The following is a 24,241-nucleotide window of genomic DNA, read 5'->3' as shown; positions in this document are numbered from 1 at the left end:
GAGAGAATCCCCGAGACCTTTAAGGCGAGATCCACGACTTCGCCCAAGACCGGCCCGACCAATGAGAATGCAACTCTAGGTCCGAGCCGCTATAAATACCGCCCCGCAAACTTTCTTGCTACAGTCTCTTCAACCGACTCGTCCGATGATGACCTGCGAGAAGGTCGAAACATCACGTGATACCAGCTATACCAGCACCAATACCAGCCCTTAAACCAAAGACGACCCCGGCCCCGAACTGAACTACGCCTACGGAATAATATCGTCACTGACGACGACCCCTGCTTGACCGGGACCTGATATCCTGTTTTAATAAAAGATTACCTACAGCATTTATAATTTCTGAAAATTCCCAATATGAATATTGGCCAGTTACTCAGAAACATCGCTGAGCCTGAGAAGCGAATTGTAAAGAAAATAGAAAAAACAATATATAAAATCAACTCGTTTAATTCTGCCATTCTTTTTAACAGTATTTGCCTAAAAGAGGGTCTTCTACCAAAAAAAAGTAATAATAATAATTAAGCAAATTATATCAAATTGTAAAACGCTTACCTACAAGAAAATCTGAACACGTCTTATATAAAGAAACTGTGTCAAAAAAGCATACAAAGAATTATAACTCGAAGGTCAGATATTGCTCGTTTCATAAGCCTATTCATTAATAGCTTTTCCATTAAACACACTGAAAAAATATATTGGAAAAGAGCATTAAGTCAACAATTGACAATTAATTGTTAACGAAACAAGTTTTATCGAAACTCCTTTCCTTAACTTTACTTTGTCAACAGTCAGAAGAAGGTCGTTCATCGAAGGTCGAATGGAATTGAAGACAATCAACTCAGCTCAATTTTAAAAGACTGGAAACTCTTTCCTCTTCCATACCATCGCCGTCAACTTCATAAACTTCAAATAACTCGATATTTCCGGATTAAGTGTTCTCCAGTGAGGTCCCCTTCACAAAATATTCATTAGCGTCCATTTCATAAAACGCTCCATATCATAAAATGCAAATACGATGATCAGAAATCATGTTCTGTTGAATAAATTGTTCCGTATCGTTTTTTTTTTTCAGGGTTTAATTACTTTTTAGGATTGAATTGTATGTATGTGTATATATATATATATATATATATATATATATATATATATATGTATATATATATCTATATATATATATATATATATATATATATATAAAATGAATATACCAGGAACCGTTAAATTCGATATATATGTACAATAACTCCTGTTAGTTGTATATTGATTTCCTTTCAAATATTCAGACAACTTGCTCTATTTACAAGATTGTGAAACGGAAAATCAGACATTTTACTCTCTTACACATTGGTATTCAATTAAACAACTGTCAGACCTTGCACCAAATCTATATATATATATATATATATATATATATATATATATATATATATATATATATATATAATATACACACACACATATACTAGAATCTACTGGGTCCTTTTTACCAGATCCATGTGAATTTGTAACAGCCACAAAGCCCCCTAAACTTCTCAAAGATGTTTTTTTTTTTTTTTTTTTTTTTTTTTTGGGGGGGGGGGATACGCTTGTCACTACAAAGCCTTGAGCTCCAACTCCAAATTTCTTTGAGGTTGGAGCCCAAGGCTTCGTAGTGACAGGCGTATCAAAAAAAAAAAAAAAAAAAAAAACAAAAAAAAAAAAAAAAAAAAAAAAAAAATTAAGTAAGAGGACATTGTGGCTATTACAATTTCATATATATTACGTATATATATAATATATTATATGGATATATATTATATATTATATATATTATATCAATATTTTATATATATGCACACATACATGTAATATATATATATATATATATATATATATATATATATATATATATATATATATATATTATGTATGTGTGCATATATATAATTATTGATATAATATATATGATATATATACATATATATATATATATATATATATACACACACACAATTGAGATTCACCATAAATGACTGAGAGGATGACTCACCTTGCGCCGTGGGCGGTTTCCGTATGACTTCATTTTGATTCTGGGGCTTGTATTCATGCCACTTGTAAGTGCTGCTGTATTCCGAATGGAGCTGTCAAAGAAACAAACAGAAAAAAAACCAGGAATTAGCAGAGATTATCTTCAGAAAGGGGGATTATAATCAACAATATTCATGATGGAGAAATAGATCCGCAGGTATGGATGGGTATGTGTTTCTCAAAGGAGGAATGTAACAGATTCACAAGAAAGCTTTCTGGATAGAATTCATTTCCAAGGATATGTATACTTATACATACAGGTGGATTTCAGAAAGGGGGATGATAATCAATATTCATGATGGAGAAATAAATCCAAAGAGAGGTTTCTGTAAGCTGGAATCTAACAGATTCCCAAGAAAGCTTTCGGTATAGAATTCATCTTCATGCATACGTATACTTATACATACCTGTGGATTTGTTTCCCCATTTCAAGATTCATGCTACTATGATTTTTTTTTTATTTTAATACCATGATGTCATGATCTAAAAGTTACTCGAATGTGAAATGAACTTGAAGTTGTTATATTTTCCTAAGTTATTTTATAAGTGAATGTCAATCTTGGGCCAAGATATACCCATCGGTAAACTGTACAATAATTAAAAAAGGGGGTATTTTCCCAATAGTCATCGATAGACTCGTTTATGGAAATCAGGAAAATTGTAGGGATATAATCGAAAATGGAACAACGAAGCAGTAAATGAATTCCTAATTATGAGAACACTATAAAAATGTAATACCTTCAGGTTAAAAATGTATACGTCATGAGGATATAAATGGTAAACAAGATGACAATGGGGACAGGAACGTAAGATGCAAAAAAAAGTAAATAGAAAATAAAAAATTAATAAAAAGAATAAATAAATAAATAAAACACACACACTTACATGTCTGCCATAAATTTGATCTCAGTAACTTCTTAAAATATTTTTTATTAACCAGTAACTTTCTCACTGTTGCTACGTGAAAGTCATTCAATGAATTCTTCTTTCTCCTTTTTTATATTTTATCTATTTAATAATTTATAATAATAAATAAGACCGTACTCGCGATCTACACTCGATGCTCAGTCATTGCCAACTTTTTATTGTCCAAGACTGGCTGACGGGAGGATTGCCAATCTAATGCACTAATGTGGACTAATCTAATGCAATAATGTTGATCATATATGAAGCTAGCAAGGAAAAATTATTATCAAAATAGTTTAACCAGACCTCTCAGCTGACTATCAGCAGAGAGAAGGAGAAAAAAGAAAGGTAAAGGAAAAATGGTGGGACTTACTTCCAAATTAACGAAACATGTTGACTTCTTTGATGTCTGACCATTTTGCAAATTTTGCGAAACATATTGACTTATTTGAAGTCTGACCCATTTCCCAAACTTGCAAAAAATACTGACTTCTTTGAAGTTTGATCATAGAAATGCAAGTAAAAGTAAGTCGATAGCCAATACGCAAACTTAACACTAAAAAAAGTAAAATAAAGACATTCATTCAGACAATTTATGACTTTCAAATGAAGGATACGGCAAGTAGAGCTTAATTTCGTGTCACAAGGATCCCTAAGGGCTCTTGCCTTTTTTCGAACCTATCATAAATAAGAGACAAATTCTGTCCAATATAAGCAGCTTTTAAATTAAAGCATAGGCCAAGTCACTGATATCTGAACTACTTCTGATTCAGTCTTGTCGCGAAGGAAAATGTACGAAAACTAACTTACATAAGGTCCACGCCCTTTGTTCTGTACCAACAAACATATTTAAATCAAACCAATACGGATGGGAAGGAATAAGGAGGAATAAATGAGACACAAAGAAACACAGAAGATAAAAAAAGTAAAAATATGAATGCAGAATATCTGAGAAAATTCTGCTCATAATCATTCTAAAATTTAACTTAGAAATTTCTTCCCTTGCTGTAAAAATCCAGCTCAGATGAATAATCAAAATAATGACGAATTGTGTTTCTAACCAAAAACACTATTAATAACGTTAAATGAATGCTGGTACACGTGCAATTGGAAGAAAAAATCTGGTTTCACATAATATGCATATGTAAGTATTTGTGAATGTTGTGATAAGGACGAAATCTTCAATAAAAAAGACGTGTGCAAATTGTGCTCACACGCGTGTGAGCTTGAATCCTAGACAGTGTGGGCCTTAGGTGTACAGACAATGGTAAAGTCCACGGCTGAGTGAGGGCTCATAAGGTCCTTACAAATCTTTTGATAAAAATGGTTGCTGCTCTTGTAGAGAGTCTTCTCTATTTTTCTGATGACAACTTTTCCTCTGTTGCATAGATTGGCGAGCAACGCACTAAAGGTCATGGTCAATTTCGGTTGAGTCATTCTTGTTGTTTATTATTGCCTATACAATGCTCTCTCTCTCTCTCTCTCTCCAACGCGACGTTTCGTCCAGATCTACAGGACATTTTCCAGTGATGACTGCTGAGGGATTGAATTCCATTGGCGAGTCCTCCTCCTTATAGCCTGTTGCTGCGGGCTCTCAAGTACGGTCTGGAGAACCCCTGGGACAGGTTGAATTTTCATTGGTTCTTACAAATCGTAAGTAAATTAAATAATGCCACAGTTACCCCTAAAACAACACGCAGATGTTCAACCAATCGCGCAAATCACAAATGTGAGATGGGATATCATAGAAGCTTTTAATTCCCATCAGTATATAATGTAACGTAATATGACAGTTTAAATAGAATATAGCAATATAGCATATAGGCCATAGGACAAAGCGCTGGGAGCTACGAGGTCATTCAGCGATGAAACGGAAATTGACAGTAATAAGGTCTGCAAGGTGTAACAGGAGGAAAACCTCAAAGCAGTTGCACTATGAAACAACTGGAAGAAAGAGAATATGAACGGAGGTACGGTCAAAGGAATGAAAGATGTTGCAGCTGGGGGCATAAGGAAGGGACGCTGGCAAGACCCTTGAGTCATGACTACGGTGCAATGCACGAGGTGCACTGACGGCACTATCCCATTAGGAGAAAACTCTTAAAAAACTTATAAATAGAGTTTCAAATGACGTGTTTGAATCTAAGAACACAGTGAGAAGGAGCTCCAAGCAAGTGGTGGAATTGAATCAAAGGACGGATGGCTGGCTTCGCCCACCATCTCATTTCATTATACGAAACATAATTGCACGCCAGCTTCGCCTTGCACTTCCATGAATGAATCTAAAACAGCAAAAAGTAAATGTTAAACTAACGATTTTCCGAATGTCTTGTGATTACTTTTCCCTATTAGTTTGTTACACTAAGTTATATGAAGAAATAATACATATGCTTTAGCACATATGTTAAGAAGTTATTACTCATCTTAGTGCAACAACAATCAGGTATGTTATGAAATGTTTAGTATTTTCAGGTAGCCAATGAGCACAGAGAATTTGGAGGAGATGAGAAATTAAAATGATAAAAAGGTAAATATTAGTTATTGCCGAAGACAACAATTCTCAACTGGGACGGTGAAGTAGTGTTTGTCTATCGAGCTCTGGAATATAAACTTTATATGCGAACGCTCTCTCTCTCTCTCTCTCTCTCTCTCTCTCTCTCTCTCTATATATATATATATATATATATATATATATATATATATATATATATATGTGTGTGTGTGTGTGTGTGTGTGTGTATACATACATATATATATATATATATATATATATAATATATATATATGAATTTTATCACATCACTGTGATTCATACACACTCATTAAGCTACAATTCGCTCTACCTCGGAATTAATATATTACGTATTTTCATTATGTTAACGAAGGGGAATTTTTTTTAGTTGATAATATTTCGTCCTCTCGTGGATTCGAACCAGCGAACAGAGGAGAAATCAGGATCTCAGTGTTTATATATATATAATATATTATATATATATATATATTATATTGATATATCGTCCCTCATCGTGGAATTCGAACCAGCGAACAGCGGAGAAATCATGATCTCAGTGTTTATATATATATATATATATATATGTATATTATATATATTATATATATATTGATATATACATATACATATGTATATAAATTGGCATGACTGGATACCGAAATATCCTTAAGAAATGGCGTACAATTAGGACTGACGATCATTCGTTTCAACTCAAACAACTAGCGAGCAGATACATACGAAGTAAACATGAAAATGATGGTTGGAGGGGGGTAGAACAGGCGGGGGGGGGGGGGGGGGGGGAGTCGAAGAGGAAGGGGAAGGGGGTGTGTTGGGAGAACGGTAAGAATAGGAGGAGGATGATAAATAAAAAAAATAGTCCGCGATATAGAAGATGGGTTAGAAGGCGGTAAAAAATGAGAATGCTTTTGACCTTTTTGTCACCTTGGTTGGTTGAAATATTTTTTGTCTGGTGTTAACATCTAATATCCCTTTTTTATTGCTTACCCAGGGAGTAAGGCTACAAGCTATTTTGTTCTTGTTTTTGTTTTTGTTCTTGTTCGGGGATAGGAAAGGCCTATGGTTGAGCCTAAAAAGGTCTGAAAAAGGTGTTTCGCGTTGAGTTAAAGATACAGGAATCTTAGGATAGGAAATTGATGGTTTATTTATTAGAATGAAAATTTAGAAAATAAAAAATTACTCCTTTATTAGAATGAAAATTTACAAAATACTAAATGTGCATGTTAAACAGTACAGAACAATTATTTCTAATAACATATAGCGTACATATTTTCATTTTCGTTGTTGACACGACGCTCTAATTGACAGCAAATTTTACCACGCGCGCCTAGGAAGCTGGAGGTCAGATCACGCCTTGTTTTTATTGCAATCTTACTTGTAGGTATACCTCTATCAGGCTGTTGGGGAAAGTACTGCAGCATGGAGTTTTACCTGTGTTTTCTGAATTCAACCCCATGACTAATAAAATCTTGGGGTAAACAGACACTCAACCTTAGTTTCTGTGAAAAGTACTTAAATGTGGTAGGACCCTCTGTAGACTTTAACTTTGGTAGTGTCATTTAAGCGTACCTGGAATCTATAATCATCTATAAACCAGGGGTTCTTATCCTTGTGATGACTCCATACCCCCAATGAATTGCCCAATATGGTTCCATACCCCGTTTTCTTAAGTCTATTTAAGTCCAATGTGTTGAGAATATTAACTTGATATACTAAGTTTAATACATACTTTACGTATGAATAGCTAAGAATAGAACATACAAGAAAACCAAAAGCATTTACAGTTTTATATAGTGATTTATTGACAAAATGGACCCAGGCATACAATGACACATTAAAATTAAATATATGCATATTTCCAGAAATCCCATATCCGCAGCATGTGGTTCTCATACCCCCCAAAGGGGTATGGATACACCCTGTTAAGAACCCCTGGTATAAACCAAAGATGGTCATGAAATATTTAATTTCGTAACAGATTTTACTGAAACAATGGCGTTCATCTATGACACCTTCCCTTTGAAATTCTTCCATAAACTTGTTATCAAATAACAAGTTCAATCGCTGAAAGTTCTTTAAAAAAAAGTTCTTTAAGCGCTCATTTCCAGTCTCCTGAAACTTGTCAGACGAAAAATAATATCTTGAATTGTTATGAACCTCGAAATATAATTATTTTGGTTTGATAGATTGGCTAACAATCTCGTAATGATAGCCTTGAGGACGTCTACAACTTCTGTTCTGCTCTTCGCCACTGGTTCAAAATATCTTGAGTTGTTATCAACCTCGAAATCAAATTATTTTGATCTGATAGATTGGCTGTCATTTCCTAACGATGGCCTTAAGGACGTCTCAAGCACTGTGTTGTCTTTCTTTCACCAAAATCATGCCTCCTCCATGCGTTCATTCCTCTGGCACTGATCACAGAAGACAGTTTGCAAAGTGATTATCTGGTCCACCGAACTTCAAAGTATTTCGCGAGACTGAATTTCCTTTGCAGGTGTCATGTTTTATCATTTCGGTCCACTTCTGCCTGACTCCTGCTGTCCGAGATGATTTGGCAGTTAAATCAGGCCATGGAAGTCATTGAATCCTGGTCGAAACAATTGACTTTGCTTCTTTAATTTGCATGCTGTGGAACAGCACCCCCCATCCCCATCACCCGAGGATGTCGCTTAGTTAAAACGTCAGAAGTTCAAGCGAAGATGCAAAGCAATAGATCCTTAAGACAATTCAACGTATTATTTAATAATTCACCTCAATTTTTATTTATTTAAAAAATTTTAATTTACCTGGTTTTCTGAAAACTTCCCGTATTTCCCATCACTTTCGGTTACTTCTTTCGAGTGAACACCTTAATATTCTATGGAAGCTTAAGAATTTCAAGCCAGTGGCCCCTTTGATGGGCTTGATTCATATGAATAAGGTTTATCTTCTGGATAATAATAATAATAATTGTGCCGCTAGAAACAGCGCATAAAGTATGAAAAGTGACAGACTCCTAAGAAGGCAGGATGCAACCCGAAACCCTCCGCTGCCCCCCCCCCCCACTACAAAAACCACCCAGTCGAATAGGATGACTGCGATTGACAAAATAATAATAATAATTAGCTCCAACACCTTTCATTCCTTTTACTGTGCCTCCTTTCATATTCCCTTTCTTCCCATCTTACTCTCCTCAATCCTTCCCTGACAATTTTCCTCCTGTTACACCTTTCAAACATTTTACTGTTGAACATTTTACTGTTAATTTCCCTTTCAGCGCTGAATGACCTCGTAGGTCACAGTGCTTGGCCTTTGGCCTAAATTCTATATTCAATTACAATTCGTAACCTTCACTTGAGTGACACCTAAAAATACACTAGGTACTGGTGTTTAGGAATTAGGAACTGGAATGTGAGATTTAGGCCAAAAGCTAAGTGGTTGGAACCATGGGGTCATTCAGCTTAGAAAAGGTAATCGTGAGAGTAAAATAAGAGGTTGGGAAGGTAAGATGGAAGAAAGAGAAAATGAACGGAGGTACAATAAAAGATAGGAAAGGGGTTGCAGCTAGGGGCCGGAGGGACGCTGCTTATATCCCTACTAATAGAATGCTCTTGTAAAAGATACGAATTGAAAGAAAACGGGGCCTCCTGCTTTTCAGTTTTCTGTAAAAGAAAACGATTGAGATGGCTATTTGTCTGTCCGTCCGCGCTTCTTCTGTCCGCCCTCAGATCTTAAAAACTACCGTGGCTAGAAGGCTGGAAATTGGTACGTTGATCGTCCACCCTCCAAACATCAAGCATATCAAGTTGCAGCCCTCTAGCCTCAGTAGCTTTCACTTTATTTATTTATATATATATCTATATATATAGTGTTATTGTTCAAATCTTAATAACTACTGAGGCTAGACGGCTGCAAATTGGTACGTTGATTGACCACCCTCCAAACATCAAACATACCAAGTTGCAGCCCTCTAGCTTCAGTAGTTTTCAGTTAATATATATATATATATATAAGAATAGTGTGAGTGTTCAGATCTTGAAAAACTACCGTGCTAGAGGGCTGCAACAATAAAAGGCACTTCCCTTCCACCCAACAGAAAAGCAATAGAGATATCAGTGGCACAATTTTTGGTTAAAATCGCGGCTAAAGAATTTTCCCTTTTCCCGCTGGAAAAAAAAGGGGGGGGAAGGGGGCAGACAGAGAGAGAGAGAGAGGAAGATTCACTGAGGCGTTGAAGAACACAGAGGCGGGAAGAAGAAGAAGAAGAAGAAGAAGATGAAGAAGAAGAAGAAGGCCCTAACAAATGTGCCTCAGCAGCTGCCACCTTTCACATCAGCTTTTGGTATCGCCCCCCCAGGGTGCCACTCACAGGTGCCATCATTTCCGCCAAGGATTTTGTAGCTTGTGATCAGTTTCTCTCTCTCATCCTTGAATTTCCAAGTTACCTTTCAGTCTTTGTTTTTTTTCTTTCTCTCTTTCTCTTTAATCCTTAAAATCTCAAGACCCATTACAGTCTTTGCTTTAAATCTCTCTCTCTCTCTCTCTCTCTCTCGCGACCCATTACAGTCTTTGCTTTATATCTCTCTCTCTCTCTCTCTCTCTTTAATCCTTCAAATCCCGACACCCATTACAGTCTTTGCTTTAAATCTCTCTCTCTCTCTCTCTCTCTCTCTCTCTCTCTCTCTCTCTCTCTCTCTCTCTCTCTCTCAATTTTGAAAGCCATTTTGGTTAGTATCCCGCAGACATTAAATAAAATTACTGAGCAGACCGGAAAATGGAAGGTTACCGTGAAAAGTTTCACCAAATATTTAAAACATATCTTACATTTTTCTATGCAACGTATAATGCTCTATGAAACTCTCAGCCGAGGCCCATGAAAATTTCAGCCACGGACCGGTGGTGGGCTGTGTTGTTGGCACCTAGTAGCATGATTATGGCTAACTGTAACCTTCAATAAAATAAAAACTACTGAGGTTAGAGAGTTGCAATTTGGTATGTTTGATGATTGTAGGGTGGATGATCAACAAACCAATTTGCAGCCCTGTAGCCTCAGTAGTTTTTAAGATCTGAGGGCAGACAGAAAAAGTGCGGACGGACAGACAGATAAATAATCATCTCAGTAGTGTTCTTTTACAGGAAAATAAAAATAGCTTTACAGAATAAGTTCAAATCTAATAACCACAAAAGTTCAACAGGTACTGAACAGCAAACTTGAAAATTAAAATGTATACTTATGAATATTGTAATGAAACGAGGCCAACTGTAAGTGAAAGACTTCCGCACGAAATAAAGCCGCCGTTTGACGTGATGGGATTCCTCCATGAAAAAAAATGCCCACTTCTTTACAAGAGAAGCTTGATGAAAGCAACTAATGGCTTTCCTTTGGGAGAGGGAGGAAATCTTCGAAACATTTTTGGAAAGCAAAGTCATCCGTCAACATTTTTTAAGCCGACGTTTGTCATACTTTAAGAAACTCTAGAAGATTCTGAAAACAGTTTTAGTTATTAACTGCTTTATGGCAAAATTTAAGATACCTATTTTAGCGTATTAGAAAACAACTGCCCGCAAGGAAAAGGTTAAAATGGTTTTTGTTATTGTCAGCATAAGAGCTTGACGGCAGGCGCTAAGCTGAGCTGGAACCAGCCACTGCCTGTCATTTCTCCCATATCCCCACGATCCAATACCTATCGGGCCTCAACCAGGGTGGACAAACAGGTTTGCAGGAAGAGGGTGGATGTGTCACGTTTCGCCTACCCTCCCAATCCCATGCCTATCCGGCCCCACCTGGGAAGGACAAACAGGTTTGCAGAAGGAGGGTGGATGTGTCATGTCTCCCCGACCCTCCCAATCTCATACTTATCCAGGCCAAACCAGGGCAGACAAACAGGTTTGCATAAGGAAGGTGGATGTATGTATCGTGTAGCCCCTACCCTCCCGATCCCATATCTATCCGGCTCCACCCGGGGCGGAGAAACAGGCTTGCTGCAGGAGGGTGGATGTGTCGTGTCTCCCCTACTGTTCCAATGCCCCTACCTATCCGAGCCAACCTGGGGTGGACAAACAGGTTTGCAGTAGGAGGGGTGGATGTGTCATGTCTTCCCTACCATCCCAATCCCCTACCTACCAGGCCCCACCCAGAGCAGACAAACAAAAATTGTCCATTCGGATTTTAATATTACAGTATATTTAAGTATGAATTAAATCTTAATTGAGAGATGGACAGAGAAGATAATACTACACATCAGTGATACATATGTTTTACAACTTGCTCTGTGAGCTCTCTGTCACATTACATATGGAAAGCAAAATCATTAAAAACTAAAACTCACGCAAAACCATGTATATGAAATGGGAACCATTTGTATATATAAAAATAACCTTTTTAACTAATAATTTTAAGATCCTAAAAACCATCATGAAAAAATAAAATGACGCAAGCACACACAACAAAAACTCACGAAAAAGAAATGAAGATAAAATCCAAATGATTTTATATTTAGAACGTCCTTTTATGCTGCTGACACGTCCCTCCCTTCCCGCTTTTTAACTTTAATAATATCCATATTATTTTTCCACTACTAAACAATCTGTGTCCCCTAACAAGGGGATGTAGCGAGAGAGAGAGAGAGAGAGAGAGAGAGAGAGAGAGAGAGAGAGAGAGAGAGAGAGAGGGGGGGTTACTACCATATTCATTCTTCAACTGCTGATTCAGGGATGATTACAAGAATTAGAATGTCTCAAAGACTTGTTAGTCCATCCCAGAAGACTTCAACAGCAATAGTGGAAACTTAGAGAGAGAGAGAGAGAGAGAGAGAGAGAGTTACTACCATATTCATTCTTCAACTGCTGAATCAGGGATGAGTACAGAAGACTTCAACAGCAATAGCGGTGACTTAGAGAGAGAGAGAGAACATTACTACCATGTCTTTTCTTTAATTTCTTGAAACAAGTATGAGACTTTCGCACAAAACTTCAACATCAACAGCAATACTTCCGCCAAGTAAAATTTCTCTCGTGCCACTTATTCCAGGCCATGAGAAATCTCGACCTTCAACTCCACTGGGTTCTCATAAAGCGACCGTTCTGAAGTTATAAATGACCAGAGTCCCAAAATGCCGAGACATAATAACACCCTCTTTTATCGAGTCACTCGCGACTTGGCCCCACCGTTGAAGAGGCACTTCGTCAGTATGAATCAGTGGGCCATTACCTCATCGTTACGTTACACGAACTGGCTCTTCGGGGGGAGCTGATCACGTCGTAGGAAATTCTCTGGCCGAGTGGGACCTGTCTGGGACTTGTCTATGGTCTGTCTAGGGCCTGACTAGGACTTGTCAAAGACCTGTCTAGGACCTGTCTGGGAACTGTCTCAGACTTGTCTAGGACCTGCCAATAGTAGATTCACATCAACTTGCATGTGATGCCTAGGCCAGTCCCTTACGAAGCTCCTGATTGGGTGTTGATGAGCCAGTCACAGGGCTGGAAACTCTCAGACTCTCTCTCGAGAGAGAGTTCACATAGGCAGGCTGCATCTTCTACCTCCCTTGAGGGATACGTTCTTTCACCAGTATCCCTCAGGAGAGGTGGAACATACATCCTGTCTATGTGAACGCTCGAGAGAGACTGAGAGCTTCCAGCTCTGTGATTGGCTTATTAGCAGCCAATCAGGAGTGCCGCAAGACCTGCCTACGACCTGTTTAAGGTCTGTCTCAGACATGTCTAGGACCTGTCTCGTTCTCACAGACACCATTCTTCTGGATTTTCTCTTAAAATAATTATTCAGTGTTTCAGTGGTTGTAAAGAATTGGAATACAAAATTTAGCTCCACGGCCAAGCACTGGGACCTATGAGGTCATTCAGAGCAGAAAGGGAAACTGATAGTAAGAAGGTTCAAAATGTGTTACAGGAAGAAAACTTTCACAGTTGCACTAAAAGAAAAACAGTTGTTAGAGAGGGCAGAGAATCAGAAGAGAATATGAATGGAGGTACAGTAAACGGAATGAAAGAGGTTGCAACAAAAAACTTCAAGTATTGTCTGTAGTACAATGTTTGAGGAGCACTGACGGGAATACCCTCTACAGCTGCACAAAGTAACGTAGATAAAAGGGGTTAATTTTAAAAATACATTTAAAAGAACGAGTGTTATTGTGAAAATATATCTTCTTAAAAATTGTAAGAAAACATTAATTCAATCAGTTTCTCCAGCACTGCAATTCCCGCTACATAAACAACACAATCTACCTATTCCTGAGACACACCCATGAGACACCATACAATTTACCATTTGACCTATTCCCAAATTTTGACACCAAACAATCTGAGACACAAGCCCCCAATTTACCCTATTCCCTGAAACCACCCCAATAAAATCTGAGACCACACCACCTATTTCCTTGAAACACCCAATTATTTTCTTAGAACACCACAAAAATCCTTCCAGAGACACCACAATTTACCTATTCCTGAAACACCAACATTTGAGACACAACAATTTACCTATTCCAGAGACACCACAATTTACCTATTCCAGAGACACCACAATTTACCTATTCCAGAGACACAAACACCTTTAAAATTTTCCAGAGACACACACTTTACCTATTCCGAGAAACACACAATTTTACCTATTCCTAAGACCCCAAAATTTTAGACACCACAATCTACTTATTCCTGAAACACAAAAATCTGAGACACCACAATCTACTTATTCCTGAAACAGCAAAAGTTTGAGACACCACAATTTACCTATTCCTGAAACAGCAAAGTTTGAGACACCACAATCTACCTATTCCTGAGACACCACAATTTACCTATTCCTGAAACAGCAAAGTTTGAGACACCACAATTTACCTATTCCTGAAACAGCAAAGTTTGAGACACCACAATTTACCTATTCCTGAAACAGCAAAGTTTGAGACACCACAATTTACCTATTCCTGAAACAGCAAAGTTTGAGACACCACAATGAAATAATCACCAACTATTCCTGAGACACCACAATCTACCTATTCCTGAGACACCACAATCTACCTATTCCTGAAACAGCAAAGTTTGAGACACCACAATCTACCTATTCCTGAAACAGCAAAGTTTGAGACACCATAATTTCCCTATTCCTGAAACAGACTTGAATATTCCTAAGAAACTAGAAACAAGTAAAAAAATGCGCCCTGGGTGCAATCGAGTTTGCTGTACAACATATAATACTGTATGAAACTCTCAGCCACGACCCATTAAACTCTCAACCGACCGTGGTGGCCTGAGTAGTTGCGCTGCCAGAAGCACGATTATGGATTACTTTAACCTTAAATAATATAAAAACTACGTAGGCTAGAGGACTGCAATTTGGTATGGTTGATGACTGGAGGGTGGTTGATCAACATACCAATCTGCAGCCCTCTAGCCTCAGTAGCTTTCAAGATCTGAGGGCGGACAGAATAAGTGTGGACGGACGGACAAATAGCAATCTCAATCGTTTTCTTTTACAGGAAAAAGAGGGGTATGGTTAAACTAACCGAGGCTACACAAAGCATCCATTGTCTGTGGTACCGCCCTCCGTATAACAAAGCTAATTTCGGAGAAGCGTACTGCCATGAAAAATCTACCACGAATTTAATTAAGTTCTGGGCCACAGAAACGTCTGTGGAAACGGTTGCCTGGTTTCTTCCTCTGCTGTAACTTATATTCTCTGTTCAAGTGAATGAGCAGAGTTGAGAGTCTCTCTCTCTCTCCCTTTCTTTATATATATATATATATATATATATATATATATATATATATATATGTGTGTGTGTGTGTGTGTGTGTGTGTGTGAGTGTGTGTGCGTGTGTGTCTTTTCTCTTTTCTTATCATTATGCGCATGAAGCAAGCCTAGTTGCTGCAAGATGTTACTATGCTGATTGTTATTCAGGTTCACATCAGCATAGTAACATCTTGCAGCAACTAAACTTGCTTCATACGAATAGAGGTTTACCTTCTGGACAATAATAATAATAATAATAATAATAATAATAATAATAATAATAATAATAATAGTACTTTGTTGTTGTTGGTCTTGTTGGGGAGGGGGTAGGAAAGGTCTATGGCAAAGCCTATAATGGTCTGAAAAGGGTGTTTCGCGTTGAGTTAAAGATACAGGATTTTTAGGATAGTATATATATGGTTTATTTATTAGAAGGAAAATGTAAAAAATAAATAATGTGCATGTTCAACAGCACAGAACAATTACTTCTAATAAAATAGAGCACATTTATTTTAATTTTCGATGGCGAAACAACACGCTATTTGACCATATATTTTAGCAAGCTCTCCGAGTAAGGTGGAAGTCGGATCACGCCTTGTTTTACATACTACTAAATATTTATTTTGTAAACTACTAAAGGTTCACTACGAGAACTTTACCCAGACCGGTCTCATTGCAATCATGCTTCCTTCACCTGGGACATATTATGCGGTCGTATGCGAACTCCCATAATAAATTATACTGTTAACTGAGGTAATCTAGTCCAGATCTGAAGACTTAAACTGTCATTTAGGCAGACGGCCACAAAGATGGGATAACAAATTCGAAGACATTTGAGCATCAGCAGTTTCCTCACGAAAAAGATGAGTCATGAATAATGCAAAAGCTATTCATCTCCGTCTTGTTCATTAAGATGAATGAAACTAGAAGGGAGGGGAGGGGGTAGGAGGGGCTTCCCCTCACAAGAGAAAAGGCGTAATTAAATCATTAAATCATGCACAAAACAAACGAGAACTTTGTGTTGGAATGCAATTTATTTACCTGGAACTTCTGGAATTCGAGCGATGATGCCATGTAATGCTACACTGATACGATTCACTTTGTAATTTAATATTTATCTTGCATTTTTTCTTACTTATTAATTTATTTGTTTATTTATTTCTTCCTTTTTTAATAAATGATGTCTTCAGTTTCAAGTCGATCGCCCCTTTGGTGGGCTTGTTCCACATGAACAGGGTTCATCTTCTGAATAATAATAATAATAATAATAATAATAATAATAATAATAATAATAATAATAATAATAATAATAATAATAAGCTAGAATTTCAAGTCAGTGACCCCTGTGGTGAGCCTGTTCTATATGAATAGTGTTCAAATATATAATAATAATAATAATAATAATAATAATAATAATAATAATAATAATAATAATGCTCTAGGTATAGCCAAAGTCAAGAAAAGACGAACAGACAGACAGAAATTAACTTTGATAATAATAAAGGCGATGCCCTTAACGCATGAGGTAAATATTAGCCATAACAGGAAAGTTACTGTTATCGACTAAACGGAGCAAAGAACACAGACGAAGAGCTGAGCGAATAGCAGGCGACCAAAAAGGCTATCAAAGTGAAATCAGCGGTGGTTTAGAGCAGTCAATCTTTTTATATGACCGCCTTGAATATTCCTTGTCCGCATCGGTTGTAATGTCAACATCAACACTAATGTTCTCAGCGTACTTCAGTTTTTCTTGTGCGGAATGAAAAAAATGATTATCTTACTTCAAGTTAACGTATATCTGTTGATAAATTCCAGATTGTGTATGTTTGTTTGTTTGCTTGTTTGTTTGTTTGTATGGTGTTTTTTTTACGTTGCATGGAACCAGTGGTACAGACGCCACAGAAAATAGACCTATCTTTCGGTGGTCTCGGTATGATGCTGTATGAGCAGTGGCCCACGGAACTTTATCCACGGCTAGGTGGTGGCCTGACCTTTATCATTGCCATAAGCTCGATCATGGCTAAATTTAACCTTGTATAAAATCAAAACTACTGAGGCTAGAAGGTTGCAATTTGGTATGTTTGATGGCTGGAGGGTGGATGATCAATATACAGATTTGCAGCCCTCTAGCCTCGGTAGTTTTCAAGATCTGACAGCGGGAAAAAAGAAAGAAAAAAAAGTGCTGACGGACAGAAAAACAGCCTTCTCAGTAATTCTCTTTTACAGAACAGAAAAAAAAAATCTCGGCTGCCTGGTTAAAACGCAATAGATTATAGAGATGTCCCAAAATTAAGTTAATATACTATTATATCAAATCATAAAAGCAAATCACGCTGCCATAATAAACACCGGTAGCTCTGTATTCAAATACAGTATTTTTAACATTTTTAATTTCATGACATGATTTGATTCGAGCCTTAAAGCGAAACGCCTCAATGACACCAAAATACTGACGTCATTTTATTAATAAAACATAACTCGTAATTATTCGCACCAATAATTAATAACACATCAAGTGAAAAGCCTTAGGATTATCATATAAACATCCCATCCCGTTAAGAGATTATCTTAACAGCTACAAAATAACGGATTAAAAAATATGCTCAGTTATGCTCTGTGAGGACAGTTTTCTATCTTTAGCTTTTAGTTGATAAAAAAGTGTTCTATCTTTAGCTTTTAATTTACAAAAATCTATCTTTAGCTTTTAATTGACATAGAAAAGTTTTCATCTTATCTTTTAATTTACAAAAAGACTTTTCTATCTTTAGCTTTTAATTGACAAAAAATTTTTTCTACCTTTAGTTGTTAATTTAAAAAAAAAAAATCTACCTTTAGTTTTTAATTTACAAAAAAGTTTTCTGTCTTTAGCTTTTAATTGACAAAAAGTTTTCTATCTTTAGCTTATAATTGACAAAGACAAGTTTTCTATCTTTACCTTTTAATTTATAAAATAAAAATTCTATCTTTAGCTCTTAACTAACAAAAACGTTTACTATCTTTAGCTTTTAATTGACAAAAACGTTTTCATCTTTAGCTTTTAATTGACAAAAAATCTACCTTTAGCTATTAATTGACAAAGAAAAGCTTTCTATCTTTACCTTTTAATTCACAAAAAATGTTCTACTTTTAGCTTTCGACAAAAAAGTGTTTTCAATCTTTAACTTTTAATTGACAACAAAGTTTTCTATCTTTAGCTTTTAATGGACGACAAAGTTTTTTATCTTTAGCTTTTACTTTACAAAAAAGTGTTCTATCTATAGCTTTTAACTGACAAAAAAAGTTTTCTATCTTTAGCTTTTAATTGACAAAAAAGTTTTCTAACTTTACCTTTTAATTGACAAAAAAGTTTTCTATCTTTACCTTTTAATTGACAAAAAAGTTTTTATCTTTAGCTTTTAATTGACAAAAAAGTTTTCTATTTTTAGCTTTTAACTGACAAAAATAATTTCTATCTTTAGCTTTTAAATGCCAAAGAAAAATTTCTATCTTAGCTTTTAATTAACAAAAAAGTTTTCTATCTGTAGATTTTAATTTACAAAGAAAAGTTTTCTATCTTTAGCTTTTAAATTACAAAGAAAAGTGTTCTATCTTTAGCTTTGAATTTACAAAAAAAAATTTCTATCTTTAGCTTTTAATTTACAAAAGTACATTTTGAAATTACAAACGGTTTCGACGAAAGATATATTTCCTCTCATGGAATTCATGTAACTAAACTCAAAAAAGTAAATAAATAGAAATTATCTTTCAATGGAATTTCTGCACCTTAATTCTAGAAAAAACGCTAAATTCAGCTTCTTATGGAATTCATGCAACTAAAAAAAACACACACACACACTAAATTCAGCTTCTTATGGAATTCATACATTTTAATCTTAAAAACAGTCCAATGAACGACGAAAGGAATATTCAACCAATGTGTAAAAAAACACGAAAAAGCGAACATAACTGAACATGTATAAAAAATATAACAAGCAAACTAACGAAATGGACCGTTTCTGCAATTTCATAAAAAGGGGGAGGAAAGATGCCGCTCTTCCGCGTTATACGTTTTACAAATACCGGGGCTAAATCCAAGCTAATGGAACTAATTCCTTTGCAGCCAGAAATGAGCCTAATGCATGAATATCCACCCCATTGGGCAGCTAATGGAAAACAGAAATATTAGGAGGAAGAAGGGGGCCGGGGGGAAGGGCGGGGTTGGGTGGGGAGGGAGATGGGTTACCGGGGGCTAAGTCATTTCTAGTACGGTGCAATCGCATGCAACGGTGTAAGTTCATATTTTTTTTTTCTTACATTTATTTCTGGCATCGAATTGAATATAGAATTTAGGTCAAAGGCCAGACACTGGGACCTATGAGGTCATTCAGCGCTGAAAGGGAAATTGACAGTAAAAAGGTCTGAAAGGTGTAACAGGAGGAAAACCTCAAAGCAGTTACATTTTGAATCAATTGTCAGGAGAGGGTTGAGGAAAGTAAGATGGAAGAAAGAGAATATGAGAGGAGGTACAGTAAAAGGAACGAAATGGGTTGCAGTTAAGTTACGAAATGTTTTTTTTTATAAGTTATAGATACCTCCTCATACTTCACAATCACATTTCAAAATAATTCCTTCCGCATATAGCAAAGAAATTGTTACTCTTAATTGACTGGTTGATTATAATGAAAACAATGTCATCAAGGTGTCAAATCTCATAATATAAACAAGGTCAACCACACCCATTTCTATTATTCAGCTCTCTCTCTCTCTCTCTCTCTCTCTCTCTCTCTCTCTCCTTATGACATCTTAGCCAAAATAACTGCATAGTTGCCACTGCTGTTTTTGATGAAACTGGCTTTATGCCAGCACGGGCTCTTGCTCATAGAGCAGCCCCTAAAAATAGCTGCCAGTCACGTCATACGGTAAAACCATCGAGTCTTTCATTACACCACAAAATAATTAATACATAAATGAAAATGGCTATTTTCAAGCAATATTAAAATCTATGGCAAAGGAGGATTTTCAAGTGAAATGATAATTGCCTTGTAAAGAGTGAGTTTACAGTACAAATCTACAAAAATCATGATCACTGGGTACTTTCGTATACTGCATTGGGTATGTGGAAGAGTCAAGTGCTACCAGTGAACAAGTATTCTTAGATTTAGGACTTATCATGTTGAATTAAACAGTATCTACCTCATTGAGGATATGTTTAGACAAGGAAGGCTTAGAGATACTGGTTCAGAGAAAACTCCTCCTCACGAGGAGGACTGCTCAAGATCAGAAATTCCTCAAAGAAATAAAAGCCGGAAGCAGACCCAAAATTATCTTTTCTTTCCTAGAGAGAGAGAGAGAGAGAGAGAGAGAGAGAGAGAGAGTTACTAGGATTAGGATGTATCGAAGACTTATTAGTCTATCCGAGGAGGCATTGAGTCCTCACTTAATATCTGTAGGAGCAGGTTCCACTGTTCATTCATGGTATCCTAATGATTTTGTCTAGCTTTCTTTTAAATTCTTCCACACTGTTGCTGTTTACAACTTTCTGGTAGCAGTTTGCTCCACGTGTCACATATCTTGTATGTAAAGAACATCCCACAATGGGATGTGTTGTATCTCTTCAGTTCTAGTTTCAATCATATTTCTCGACTGGTTTTCGTTTAACGCAAATAGGTTACTGTCTACTTTTGCTATGCCTTTCAGTATTTTAAATATTTCTATTAGTTGTCCTCGCAATCGTCGTCTTTCTATGCCACACATGTTCAGGCTCTCTAGTCGTCTTTGCCTGAGAGAGAGAGAGAGAGAGAGAGAGAGAGAGAGAGAGAGAGAGAGATTTTGTACGATCTGAGTTTATCAAGGAAAATCAAGATTAGTCGGCATCCTTCGTTAGTTCATGGAGATGCTTTCCAAAATCTTACAACGCAATTTGGTCATTTCTTTTTTTCATGACATCACGAAACAGGTGCATATTTCGATACAATAGTAATGCAGTATTCACTAGAACACTAACCACGCTAGAGGTCCTCTCCTGTGACTAATTCTTAAAACCTAATTAAGACCTGTTTCCCAAATATTTCTGTTAGGTTTCGATGTCCTGCCAAATTTTATGTTGATTAATATTTCATCTCACAGCTTCACCGTGATACGCAATTTCTGCTTTCAACATCTCATCATTCTATTCCTACTGTAGGGGACAATGCTAATCTGCCTCTACCAACATGTCTTTATAATGCCCCTTCGCTGATCTAATCTTTCCCTTGCAAGTTTCTCCTCCTTCCTTAGTGAATTATTCCAATTCCATCTTGCAACATCCTCTCCACCGCTGACGATTGCATCCTGCACAGACCACTGTGGTGTCTTCCCTTGTCCAGTCTGCCTTTAGCTCTCCCTAGTGCGATTTTATTCATGAATAAATATCAATATGACTTGGAAAGCTGCAGTTGCTGTCTTGGTTAAATCTGCTGCAACAGTCTGGGTACGTTCAACAGTTTGGGTTCGTTCTGTAGGATGAACCACGAGCGTTTTTGTGCCACGTCCCTGCACCCGCCCCAAGACAAATCTGTTGTCGCGTGAAATATTGTTCCTATTTTTGTCTGTGGTGCCTAGAATTCAACAGTTCGACTGTAGCATCGTGTTCTACTTTTTGTTAAAACTAAATCTTACAGTCACGTGACTTGATATTCCTTCTTAATAATAATAATGAAATACAAAACATCGCACAATTTTTTTCGTTTCCTATACCTTTCTCCAAACTTAAACCTGGTTTACCATATTCCTCAGATATTAACTGCGGACAGGGCATATACAATAATAATTCTAAAAGAATCCCACTGAACAATCCCTCCGCCTCCAAATTTGATTTTAAAAAAAATAAATAAATAAACACAACCTTCCTTAAAATTCTCGACCCATTTAATGTCTGGTTGTCAACCAACGCAAGTACTTTTTTATCGCCTGTTTTAACCAGCTGAGATTTCAGTCATTCATTTAACTGGCCATTTTAGGAAAAGTGAGACTTTTAGTCCTTCCTTGGTCAAGTTACTCTCAGAGCAAGAAGGACTTCTAAAGCATTGGTCTTCCACTGTTTGTCGTTCAAGTGAGGAGGAGAGAGAGAGAGAGAGAGACATATTTAGTGAGGAGGAGGAGGAGGAGGAGAGAGAGAGAGAGAGAGAGAGATATATATATATATATATATATATATATATATATATATATATATATATATATATATATATATATATATAGTGGAGGAGGAGGAGGAGGAGGAGGAGAGAGAGAGAGAGAGAGAGAGAGAGAGAGAGAGAGAGAGAGAGAATACATTATTTATTCACAGAACGACCGGCTATATTTGTAAAAACATATGCACTTTCTGATACGGGGGAACCTCATCACAACATATTATCTTTCACATAACAGTTTGTTGACATGACCGAATCGGTAAAAAATAAAAAATAAATCAATAAAAACCGGTGAAGGACTGATGGACGACTTAATGAAGGGCACACGAGGACACCCATCGAGAGGATGACTCCTGAAGTACCTGAGGGCCACTTGGTCACCCCTTCACCAAACGACCGCGTCAGAATTTTAATCTCAAAATGAAAAGCTTCCATTTTGAGTCCTTCATTATTTTTCTAAAATGCCAAAAACATTTTTTTTTTACATTTGTTTATATTTGATCTTTATATTTTGTCCTCCGGCATAGTTTTAAAGTACTTGGATAAATGCTATAATATTAAAATTATCCAATTTATTTTCAAATTAAAGATAATATGCTTACTTTTCAGTGAATTAGATTTGACTTAGAGTTATTATTCCGTTCTTGAGAAGTTTTCCCCTTCTCGCTACCGTTAGGAAGACTCCACGAAAAAGGTAATTGAATATCTGATCAAATCTTTCTATTAAAAAAAGTTCACATATACAATATAATCTGCATCACTTTTAATACTTGTACAAAAGCGAATTTCCACACTTCGGTAGGAAACTTCTATCTCACAAACAACACGCTATCAATTAACTCACACTTCATTGCGCAAACACTTCACACTGGAAAGTCAACCAGACATCGGTGCCTGCATTATTCTCTCGCAAGCAAACTAAACTTAAGTGCATGAATTATCCAGCGTCGAGTTCATCATGCATTAGTGCATAAACTATTCTCACGCCAATAGAGGCACTGGCTCATCATTTATTACTCGGTAGTAAATTATAAAGGAGCTTGTAAATTACTCACCGAAACTAAAGTTGCTGGACAGACTATCACATATTGTTTTTTTAAATAATGACAGTATTTGTCACAAAAAGGACGATACACATTGTCCAGTTATTTCCACATCCCTGAAGATCAAGGCAGATTTGCTGTAATGATGAAATAGCCAGATCTCTCTCTCTCTCTCTCTCTCTAATTGCAAACCCTAAGACCAGAGGGCAAAGCCTTAGGACCAGTGTACATTGTAAGCCTCAAGACCAGAGGGAATTGCAACCCTTTAGACCAGAGGGCATTACAAGCCTTAGCGCCAAAGTCTCAAGACCAGATGGCATTGCAAGTCTCAGGACCAGAGGGCACTGTAAGCATTAGGACCAGAGAGCATTGCAAAGTCTTAGGACCAAAGGCATTGCAAAGCATTTGGACCAGAGGGCATTGCAAAGTCTTAGGACCAGAGGGCATTCATTGAAGTCTTAGGACCAGAGGGCATTGCAAAGCATTAGGACCAGAGGGCATTGCAAGGTCTTAGGACCATAGGGCATTGCAAGCCTAAAGGCAGGAGGGCATTGCAAGCCTTGAGACCAAAGGGCATTGCAAAGCCCTGCGACCAGAGGGAATTGCAATGCCTTAGGGCCAGAGGGTACTGCCAGCCTTAGGACCAGAGGGTATTGCAAGCCTTAGGACCAGAGGGCATTGCAAAGCCTTTGGACCAAACCAGAGGGCACTACAAAGCCTTAGGACCAGAGGACATCCCACAGAAGAACGACCTGATACACCTTCTTCCCATCCAATATTTCAATAATTATCCTCCTTCAACGGATGCGTCTATTGA

The 24,241-nt window shown here is 36.9% G+C and overlaps 1 protein-coding gene across 36 annotated transcripts in view; it reads right to left on the bottom strand.

Annotated features, from left to right (window-relative positions):
• The window catches only part of LOC135196123 (titin-like), an 856,828-nt gene that overhangs the window by 607,792 nt on the left and 224,795 nt on the right, over positions 1–24,241 (bottom strand). For all 36 annotated transcript variants that reach the window (XM_064222640.1, XM_064222602.1, XM_064222614.1 and 33 more), the window contains one exon: positions 2,033–2,123. In XM_064222640.1, coding sequence (XP_064078710.1) covers positions 2,033–2,123 — 91 coding nt within the window. The remainder of the gene's footprint in view (positions 1–2,032; positions 2,124–24,241) is intronic.

Source organism: Macrobrachium nipponense, chromosome 17 (assembly GCF_015104395.2).
Source record: "Macrobrachium nipponense isolate FS-2020 chromosome 17, ASM1510439v2, whole genome shotgun sequence".
In the NCBI taxonomy this organism is placed as follows: domain Eukaryota; kingdom Metazoa; phylum Arthropoda; class Malacostraca; order Decapoda; family Palaemonidae; genus Macrobrachium; species Macrobrachium nipponense.
This window is presented reverse-complemented; position numbering and strand designations above follow the sequence as displayed.